This window comes from Micropterus dolomieu, linkage group LG15 (assembly GCF_021292245.1).
Source record: "Micropterus dolomieu isolate WLL.071019.BEF.003 ecotype Adirondacks linkage group LG15, ASM2129224v1, whole genome shotgun sequence".
Taxonomy (NCBI): Eukaryota; Metazoa; Chordata; class Actinopteri; order Centrarchiformes; family Centrarchidae; genus Micropterus; species Micropterus dolomieu.
In genome coordinates, this window is record NC_060164.1 from 23142636 (window position 1) to 23154055 (window position 11420).

General features: G+C 41.5%; 1 protein-coding gene and 1 long non-coding RNA gene across 7 annotated transcripts in view; one reads left to right on the forward strand and one right to left on the reverse strand.

Annotated features, from left to right (window-relative positions):
• The first annotated feature begins 1706 nt into the window (after positions 1–1706).
• LOC123983783 lies at positions 1707–7743 on the forward strand. Its single transcript, XR_006828282.1, has 2 exons — positions 1707–1740; positions 7126–7743. It is a non-coding gene; the product is annotated as an uncharacterized LOC123983783 (long non-coding RNA).
• meis1b (Meis homeobox 1 b) overlaps positions 4137–11420 on the reverse strand; it is a 123958-nt gene continuing 116674 nt past the window's right edge. For 5 of the 6 annotated variants that reach the window (XM_046070131.1, XM_046070130.1, XM_046070129.1 and 2 more), the window contains exon 13: positions 4137–6024. Coding sequence is in view for 1 of the 6 variants with exons in the window: in XM_046070128.1 (XP_045926084.1) it covers positions 11394–11413 (20 nt within the window). In the remaining 5 variants the exon portion in view is untranslated. Of the gene's footprint in view, positions 6025–11354; positions 11414–11420 lie in introns of all 6 variants that reach the window. The other variant, XM_046070128.1, reaches the window with a different exon arrangement.

Consider the following 11420-nt stretch of genomic DNA (forward strand, 5'->3'; position numbering starts at 1 on the left):
CCTCCTGACACCCCCCCCCCCCTCCCCCCCCCTGTGTGTTACAGAATAGTTTTAATACTGCAAAGAAGTAAGACGTAGTAAAGCAATATTTAAGTCCATACTATTTGAGTCCTTTTCAATTTCCTCCAAATAACGTAATTTAATTTAACTTTTGCATAATCAGGAGTATCTTTTACATATTTAAGAAAGATCAACTATTCATTTTAATGAAAAATGTTTTTTTCAATTTTTTTGTATTTCCTTCATGTAGCATTTCTTTCTGAGCATGTTCTTCCCTTTCAGGCTAAAACCTTTTAAATTTGATCAGAGTAGTCAAAGAACAAATCTGGCTCACACGGTTTATTTTAAAGATCAATATGGGTTTTTATTTTTCAAAATACTAACACTGAATTTGTCCGTTTATTCTAGGTGAGGCCATCCTGCCCTATATACAAATACTTGTGGCGGGGGTGCTTGCAGTTACTCACGTCACAGTAATTACGTCGGTATTCCTTATGGTCGTTTGGAAAGGGAGAGTATCGCATTTTGTTTGACGCGGGGGCCTCAGTCAGGCTCTGAAACTGGATCTCATGACTTCATCCCCCCAACACCGGCCTCTGCCAACAGCATTGTCTGGCCCTGACGCTCCATATCTCAGAACTCAAAATATTATTATCCCAAAAGTCCCCGCTACTACTTCTGAATCAATAGGCCTGTATATCGTTTGAAATATTATGTTGTTTCTTTCTCTTCATTTACATTAGGTCAATTTGAACGCTTTAACCATGAGGGTATATTGTTAAATACGTTTAACCATCACAAGTTACATGACCACTACAAAAGCCTATAGCTGTGTGCTTTAATTCAGAGTCTCGTTTTTCCGACTTAATGGAACTAATAACATAACACTTAATCACGTTACTTTCACTCTCCTCTCTCTCCCCTTTGCATTTCTAATTTCTTATCTGCAGTGGCTTGGGGTTAAACAAATGAAACGAGCAGCTCCCCTCCTCCTCCTCCTCATCTTCCTCTCCTCTCTGTGAAACCTCAGAGGAGAGCAGACCAAACGTTACTTAGCCTGAACGCAGATAGGCTGCAGATAATGAGAGCCTGGTTGCATTAAATGGACAAACAGCAATCCGACATCTCCTGACCCCTCGATGCTCCTCTCGGCTCCATTGATCATCCCCCCTTATGAGATAATGCAATTACAAACATCAATAAGGAGCTGCGAGGGGAATCATTATGTGGTGACAGTGATAAATGATGCTGCAGAAAATAGCGGGCTCCTCTCAAACAATCCCTGCGCCCAAGGGGCTTTTGAGGGCCGGGGCCCCGTCGCCAAGGAGACAGATGACATCCAAAATGGCCCCCGCTCAACAGTCCTCCACTCTTCTCTTTCTCTCTCTCTCTTTCTCCCCACCAACCGATTTTTGTTTTTCTCTCCCTCCTTTTTTTTTTTTTTTTGCTCCTTCTTTTGTTTCGAAACCAGCTGCCGCACGACCTTTGAAGGTGGAGTTTTTTGGGGGTGGTTGGAAAGTTTTTCCTGCGAGGCGTTTGGGGGCTACTGTTCAATTTATGTTTGTTTCTGTATTGATTTCATAAAGTAGCTCAGATATTGACATATCATCTCAGCCATATGTGTATTTCCTGTAATGATTTTCACTTTTGAAACTGCCAAATTGATTGGTTGAGTATTGTATGCTCATCTCATATCTTTAGATCTTCTCGAGTTGGACCTTGCAGTTATGAAGCCAGAAGGTAATATACTTCGGTTTACTTAATCTTCATAATCTGCACATTTTATGACGAACATTTAACTCCTGGCTCTCTGGAGGAGAATAAAGGGGAACATCCAGCGCTTCGATTTGTCTTATTCATATGAAATGAAGGCCTTACGTGCCACCTTGATTTAATTTAATTGGTTAAAACCTTATTAAATCCTCTGCTAAAACCTCAAATGTTGCAGCTGTTGTAAATACCAAATCATTCTATTTAGAAATAAAATATCAGCATGAATAACTGTCTAGAAAAGACACATATTTGACGCAAATACTATGCGACGTTTCAATGGCCAAACATTTTGAATGAAATAAAGATAAAATCGCATTCAACTAGTATTTCCACTCAACACACATTGAGAGGAACAGTTAAACTAACTTGCCCTGGCGTTCAGCAACCAGTGACAAACCTGGGAGTTTAATTAATAAGCCTACACACATTATTGCCGCCGAGATTTGTCATGACTTGTGGCAGAGAACATGAGGCGCACGGTTACTAGTCCAAGTTCCCTGTTTCAACCATGAAGGCACATAAATATCTGCGTTGTTGTGGAAGGAAGACAGGCCTGTCCGGGCACCTCCACTGCTCTGGAACACATTTCTGCTCCATTCATTACTCTGACAGTTCACTCCGCGGTCAGTGTGTATGTGTGTGTAAGACAGAGAGGCGTGTGTAAGCCTACCATCATCATTAACTTCGAATTACGTTTTGACTTGCAACTCGTGAAATTAGCACAAGTCAAACTTCATATAGCTTTGTGCATAAAACCTATTTTAAACTGCAGAAGGCACAAACGGTCAAAAGGCAACTTACATCCACATCTCAGCAGTAATATAGGTCAGCTGTGTCAAAACATTTCCCTAAACATGCAAAATCACAATCATGTAAACTTTTTTACATCTGATAAAATAGAAGACAAGTTACACTAGTGCTCATAGTGAAAAACCTTCTTTATATATGAATACACTTAAATAATCAATTATTATTTAAACCACGAATTGAGTCTAAAAGAATATGTTTCGTTAAAAAAAATTAATGTATCAAATCAATATTATTATTGTTTATTATTTCAAGAATTTAATTAAATCAAATATCTTTCTCATGTCTGGTAGACTGAAGTGACTTGTGTCTTGTTTTAAGATATTGGCACTTGTTTAAACTACAATTCCATGACATCAAAAGAAATGAAAACAACATTTGTTTCACATGACTGGCACATCTTTTGGAAAGTATTTAAAGAAATTTTTTCATATTAAAGATAAGACCAAAGGAGATATAAAAAACATATGTCTTTTTTGCAGTCGCTTTAGATCTCGTCTGAGCTGTTCCAATCTTTATCAAACTTCCAAACGCGTTTTTGTGCGGTTTACGTCCATGTGTAAATTGAGAGGTGGTGCTGTGCGCCATCCCCAAACGTCCCTGTCCCGGACAGTTACCAGGCCTCCCTAAAGAGGGCAGTCAAGCATGGGCTTTCTCGCCTGTCTCCACAGCTCACGGCGGCCACAGGCTCAGGAATTCACATTTCACAGCCTCGGATTTTCCAGCCATGGTGTAGAGGCGAAGCAATTAAAACGTCGCCTGGGTTTTTTAAGATCGTGTCTTTTTTTCCTTCTTCGTCTTTAGTGTAAATAGCCTTCACTTCGGCAAAGGCAGTAAAAACACAATAGTTGCGCGGAGGAGAGATAGAGAGGGAGAAGGGGAGAGTATTGATTTACACACGCATATTGTTATGGATAAAACAGACTCTCTCTTGTTCGCTGGTTTGAAAAAACAAGACACTGACTTTGGGATTCAGGGCTGCTCTCCGAAATGTATCAATTAGACAATACTCGCTCGGCTCTTCTTCTCAGTCGGATCAGCCTCTGCCTCCTGAAGTGCAGTGTATCCCGGAGACAACGTCGGCTGCAGAGCGCTGCGCTTCAAGCGGAGCCCTTTGACTGCGGGCAACAAGGCGTGAGGGAGAACTAATCTTCCCATTTACATGTTTGTAGCAATTTTACTTAAATGAATTTTAATGCTAAATGAAGGATAATTCGCTTTCTTGCCGAGCCCCTCTTTCTTCGCCTCCCCTGTCAATGTGTGAGAAAATTACAGCATAACGCATGCATTAGCTGCACATTATCCACAGCAATGGGAGGAAGGTTTACTTAAGTGCATGTTTCTTTAAGAATAAATAGACCTCTGCTTTCTTAAATGGGCATTTCTCGACATGAAAAAAACGTTTGTGCCTAATTTTACTTACTATTTTACTTACTTCCTACATTACTTGCAGCGTCATTTGCTTTGTGTTAAAATAATTTAACAGCTAGTGATATGTATGTTTTTATATTTCATATCTGCATGTAGGAAGATAATGTGAGACTAGTTATGAGTTCTGTCATTTGAACAAAAAGTATTTATTTACAACACAGATGTACATATATACCCTTCAAAGTAAAAGCATAAGAAACATGACTTGTCTTCAAAGGAATCTTAAAGATGTGCGTAATACATGTTTGAAGCAATGGATAATGGATGCATTGATAACCCACACAAGCATGTATGCGCACACACACGTCCCCCCTCACATGCATACTGCCACACACACAGTGGCTTTTACATTCTCTCCTGTCTGTTGATCAGCGTTACATCATCTGGTTAAATCAAAATGAATGGACTGTGGTCTAAATGGTGTTTTCCCATAGTCTCTGCCTCTCCCTGTTATCAGGCATGAAACACTGCAGGGGACGAAAATCCATTGGCCATGCGAGTGCTCGGCCTTGTGACATAAAACACATCAATAGGACACTGGAATAGACTTTCAGAGGCCCTCAATCACAGACGCACATGGAGAAAAACAGGAAACAACATGTTTGTGGGACACACACTTGTAGTTTCCCATCCACAGTGATTTTTTTAGATTGTTTGTGAGCATTACCTGAAGCTCTGTATGATGTTTGTTAGCCTGTCACGATGTTAGCCATGTTGACACCTACAATATGTGTCTGTCCTCATGTAAACAGAGTATAGAATGGAATAAAATGAAAAATTGGACAATGGCAGCTGGATTAAAAACCTTGTACATCCAAAATGTTAGCTTCTCAGAAACTGCATTTAGATTGATGTCATTGTGTTTGGAGGTAATCGAATGAATTATAAGAGAGTTTCATGACCCCAGTAAAAACATTCCACCAGTAGAGGAACATATAATCAAATGATATGAAAATGTCTTTCAAAAATGACCAAAATTGGAGTTACAAGGTGTAAACACAGCAACAGTAAAACAAGTTAGTTGCACCCTGCATGTACGTGGATGGTCTGTGTGTAAAATAAAAAACGCATCTGAATCGCCATCACACTCTTTCTTACCATCCAAATAAAAGCCTGTGAGAAATGAGAGACTGATCGAATTATCTGTTTATTCACTTTTTTGTCTTTTAAAAATGCATTGTGATTCAATGGAGGGAGGGGGCAGGGAGGTCAAATTTGATGGAGAGATGGCACACACATAGTGTGGAAAGAAATCAGGGGAAAAAAGAGAAAAAAGTTCACATCCTTTTTTAAAAAATCTATTAGAAACAACATAATATGCAGAACAATACAATAGCATTTACAATACTTAAATTCCCAGTTCTTGTGAGAGTCCAGCGTAATTTTACAACAGTATACAGTATATTTTCTTTCTCCACTCACTTCCCAAACTAGGGGTTGATATAGTTATACTTTTAATTTCTTTTCTCTTGCTTTCCCTCCTTTCATGTTTCAATCCACTAAATTTTTTTAAAGGGCACCTCCTTTGCTTTGTTAGTGTCCTGTCAGATACAGACATTGGCTTCTCCGTGGTCCAATTCCATCGTCCCAAAGAGTGTAGTGCTCTTCACAGGAAGTCTCTTTTTTTGCCAAAGAGTCTAGAATATATCACCAGGTGCTGCATTCGCCGAAGGTACAGGCAAAGGACACCGTGTGTCTCTTGTGTGTCATCTATGCTCGCAATCGCAATCACTTTTAATGGAGGAATCCATGTGAACCTAGTGGGCAGTGGCAAGGGGGGCAAAGTCTAGTGCCCACCAGAGAAGAAGCAGGGGTCGCTGGATACATAGACAAGTATTGTAGGCAGTCACAGAAGGCTTCCATGTTGCAGATATCAGCCGGATAAAATGTTGTTGGGTCTCGGAGGTGGACAGGGGTTGCTGTTGGTTGTTGTCATCAGGAAGTCAAGGAGTCTAGTTCCCATGCTCCCTAGGCCTCTGTGAGACAGGTGATCCCCTGGTTTGCCCTGCAGTTCTGAGGAAAGAGAAGATAAAATTAATCAATGATTGGTTTTGCACAGGTAATTGAGAGATTCTGAATTTCTTTACCTCTGTGAATGTCTGATCAGAGAAAGGATTCACTTTAAAGTTTTCAGTCAGACAGTACCACTGTTGTTACGTGAATGTCTTTCCCTTCAATCCAGGAATAGAGACATTCCTCTATGAGTTGAAACTCATTCAAAGTCAGCTGATCAGTGCTGATGTTGAAGAGGTTTCAACTAGTGGCAGTGATATGTACATTTTGACAACATAATAAGTTGTACAAATTAAAAACATCTATGTCCGTGCAAAGTCATGCAAACATTATTAAGCTCTGAGCAAGTTGGAATATTGTCTCCAGCACTGAGACAGAAAGCATTTAACTACAAAAGAAAACTGTTGAATGAGTTAGATGTCATTAATCATTCATTAACTACAACAATAGATCACACTAGACTTCAGAAAGAAGACTCTCATGTTACATTTGCACTCGAACATAGTAGGACCTGCAGATAAGACCCTGGAGGAGCAGTATAGTATGTGACAACTGCTACAAACCCAACATGGTGCTAATCTGGGTCAGAATACAGACACAAGACTGCCCTTCACTAAGACTGTGTGGATGTGGGAGAGAGAGAGAGAGAGCATTGGAGGGTTTACTGAGTTAATCCTACACCCTCAGTAATGCTACTTTAACAGTAGGACAGGACTTAAAGACCAAACACACACATGATCGACTTGAAGTGATAACCAAGGTGCAGTACTTAACATTTCCTGGATAATCTGTTTAACTGAACTACAAGGAAACTTAAAATTAGCCTTTTGATTTATATTTTGATTGGTAACAGTCAGCAAGTAAAACTATTTCAGGTTAGTAATAAAGTGGCATACAATTCAGTCTTGTTTTAAAGTGTAATATGCATGAATAAGGCTTGAATCACAACATCTAAAAGTATTTCAGCTGCTTTATTTATGTTACATATCAACCACAACCCCTGAAGCTGATGCAACCTGCTGCTACTCCTAGCACAATGAAAAATGAAGTAAATAAAATTCATGCTCGCCCTCTTCTCCCCCTACATTCTTCTCTTTGAAGCCAACAACAGCCGCCATCCATCTCTGCAGGTGGAAAGCCACCGCTGAGGAACAACGGCCATTGTTGTCAAAACCAAAAGGGAGAGGTGAGGCTTGCGGCCGCCCGTCACCTGAGAGCGCCAGGGGCCCATCCACACGTTTGCCACGCACACAAGAGGGCCACTACAGATGACACAAAGGCAGGCAGGGAAAAGGACAATGAGGTGCTGTGGGAGGAGGACAACAGAGGAGTGGCCCTCATTTGTTATTCCCCTCATCTGTCAGTTTTCACCTGGGCTACTAGAGATGAGAGGTGCAACTTGCGTAAGAGACGGGTGAGCTACTGGCTTCAAACGTGTGACCTTTCTATTGTGAGACATAACCTGTGGCACTACAAGCTGAGTCATTAGCGATGCTATCTTAAATGCAATGCAAACCATGTTCATGCTTAAAGCAATCAGCCATTTAATTTCTATACAATTAAATTAAATCTGTTTTGCAAATTTCTGACAATTGTATGTTGTGTAGTGTGTTTCTGTAGTAAAAGTGTTACATACAGGAACAAAACGTCAGCAGAAAACCCAAGGAGAAGTCACTGTCTCAACTACAAATACCCCAAAATAAAAACAAATCAAGAATCTCTTGGATTACTACTTTAAGTTGTTAGTGCCTCTTTCATATGAGAGCTTCCAGAAATAAATCTATGTAGGTTTCTAATAAACGCTATGCATGGAGAAAAAAGCACACATTGCTAATAAGGTTTTTCAGTTAATAAGCCAATCAATACATTGGACTGTAGGCCTCCTTTCTTAGACTCCAAGGAGTATTCCAGAGGGGCCAAATCAACAGGGACACACATTCACAAGGACAATACGAGGGGGCACAAAATCCCCAGTGGGACGTGTTTTTTCCAATGTCCGTTAATAGTAAAAGTTCATCCACCAGAAAGAGAAGTTGAGGGTGGGGGGTGATGGTGGGAGGATGCATGGTAGTGGGGAGTGGGATCTTGACCCCTCAAGCAGAAGGTTAACAAATTTGCGCTTAATGATTGGAGCAGTGAATCCTGGGACAAAGGGTCTCCAGCCGAGAATGGCAGCAAAGGGGTTACAGGCAGCGTTCACTCAAGCGTTCTACCCGACATTTTGGGAAAAGCTGACAGCAGGGAGGGCCAGAAAAAATTCCATACGCTCTGCGCCATAATTAATTCTTCCACCCTGTGATAACTATTGTCCTGAAACTGAAAATTACAGTTTTCAAGGGCCACCCCTGGCTAATTTTGTGGAAGGGAGGGAAATCAGGGGAAAGGAAGAAGGGAAAGGGGTAAGGGTCATCCGAGAGTCATTCTCGTCGCTATCAAAGGCTCAGCTCGCTTCTGCTTCACTTGCTGGGTTTCATCTCTACTGACAGGTGTATTGTTTCGCAAGGGGATATAAGCTCTGTAATCATCATTGGGTGGAAAGCATAACGCTTTTCACTAAGCAGGACTAATTGGCTTTAGTTTTAACTAATGTTGCAGTGTGACTGCTAGGCACACCTTCTGTATCAAGCCTCAGCAGTCCTCAGCACAATAACCGCTCAATTTAGCCCCGCGGTAACAAAACCTCAACTCTGCTAATGAAAATTGCTTATAAAATATAATGAACCTGTGCTCTCTTAATCAAATAAGATAACCATTTCCCCTCCTACTGTAATAACCTATTAATTTAATTGGTCATGAAAGAATATAACACATCACTTACATTTAATTGACCTAGAAAGGAAAGTAGCATAGTATATTTGACGGAGACAAGCTAGTAGCAAGCAAAGGCTAGCTAATGAAGCTGTAAAGAAACGACTAGTCGTGAGGAAGAGTAGACATATTTCTGTCACAATTTTTCTCCCAGCTTCTATCTTCTTCTCTCCCTCCTCCTCCTTCCTTCCTTCCTTCCTTCCTTCCTTCCTTCTTTTACTTCCACTACCCCTCCCTCTTGTCGTTTACGCTTTTCTCGCTCGCCATCTCTTCATCCGCCCCTCCCTCTTTCTGTCTACCCGTCGCTCTCTCTCTCGTCTTTTTTCTTACGCTGTCTACTCGTCTTCTCTGTGCTTTTCCCATCTCACAGAGGATTCCTCTGGTGGCCCAATTACGAGATTCAGCAGGCAAATTGAGGCTGTTTAAAGCAAGGTCTGCTGGGAAGGCTAGCAGCTGCTGGAAAGAGGCAGCTTGGACACGGCAAACCAGCCCTCATGTTTACACACTCACACACATAAACACAGACACAGACACACACACACACACACACACACACACACACACACACACACACACATCGTCTCGTTCTGAAAAGCACAGTCTTTCTATTACCATGTCTCCCTGCATTTTAAACCTGAAAGATGCCATTCGATGTGAGATTTTTGGTCGTGGACATTTGTGACAGAAACAAGGGCGGCATATTTTCATCGTGGCACGCACACGCACGCACATTCTGTGGAGGGTTAATGGTCTCTATTTTTGTAAACTGAATAAGTCAAATCCATTGGTCACACCTCTGGTGATGGCATATTTAATTTGGATCTAGTCAATTAGGCCCAGCTAAGCTCCATACCCTGCTGGCTACCTCCTCCATTTTGCACTAGTTTGTGTCCCCTCCCTGTGCCAGGAGTAATCCTATTACCATACACACACATGCACATACATACACACACACATGAGCAGTGATAAAGAAATGCACGTTTGTACGCGTGCACACACCCACACATGGGCAAATGCATGTATTTCACATATGAGTGTATATGGTATAGATGCACCCACACAGGTATACACACATATGGTGAACACAGACACACATTAATTCACACACACATATTAAACAATGATGTTTCACAACGGTTGGACTCGTAGCCACTTTATATACACTGTGCACTGTGACAACACCAAGCCTGTATACATCCAGAATTATGTGGGAGTCTATTTGGCCCTGGGGCAAGAGAGAAGAAGGGAGGGGGAGAGGAGGTGAGAGGAAGAGAGAGAGGCAGAAAATTAAAGAGAAACAGAAAAAAGGTGTTTGTGTGAAAGATAGAGGAAAATTGAGAGTAAGAAAAACCACAAAGATGGGTTGAGACAGAGCGAGCATTAGAGAAATGGGGGGGGGGGCTCCTATAGCTGGTTATTGTGTGTATTAATGTGGCTCACGCATCAACAGCAACCCGGCAGATTTATGACACTTAAGGGGCGCTCACTTCCCTCTCTCTCCCTCTCCTTGCACCAGTGACGACTGCTTACATTTTTGCCAATCAGTCTGTTGCCATAGCAACGTCCTACCTGCCCCCCCCCCCCATCCCACACCATCTCACCACCCACCCCCTGTCCCGAACCATCCCCGCCTTCTCTCCTTCTGATCACCCCTCTCCTCCTCGCTCCTCTCTTTGCCCCTTTCGCCTTCTTTCTCCTATCTGTTTGCCACACACACGCGCTCACATGCATGCATGCGCGCGCACACACACACACACACACACACACACACACACACACACACCAAGAATGGCTGTTAATTCGAAATATGTGTACCACATCAGTACACAAAAGGTTGATGAGGACAAATGATTTTCATTAATGTTTGAAGATTTCCAAGTATGCAAACATTCAAAACATATTTTTAACATTGATTATCATCAATAATTGATACTTATAGGAGTATGTTTAGACATACACATGTTCAGACAGTCTGTTTTTCTCTCTCCCCTCTGCCTTTCTTCCTCTCTTTCTCTTTTCTTTATCCTGAAAACCTTCTCTTCTTTCCTCTCCTCCCTGATATGAAGGATGTTTGGTCCTGTAGCTATTGGATATGTGAGAGAGCGAAACAGCTACACACATGCGCACACACGCACATTATACACACAAAGAGCTACAAGGTTGTGATCAAAGGCTCTTATCACCAGACCGAGGGTGGGACAGTTAGAGAGAGAGTAACAGAAAAAAAAATCTGCCTGGGAAGAACAAGAACGTGTTTTTAACAAAAAACTGGAAAAAAGTACAAAATTAATTATTCCCAAATATATCAGTTTGGAGAATAGCTATTTTCAAAACAAGGTCTTGTGCTATTTAAAACTCCCATAACTTTTAACCAATGAAACACTTCAAATTGCGGGCTAAAAGCAGACCCACACCTCCTGATCTGCAGTAAATGTATACATGAATGATGTCATGTATATCTGAGTTTGAGACCACCATTTAAAATGTTGTGGACACGTCAGTGTGTGTCAAAGTCTACTTACATCCCCCTTTGTGTTGCGATTGGTCGGATTGGGGTGGGGCTACATGTAGTGCCACTGACCTTCCAT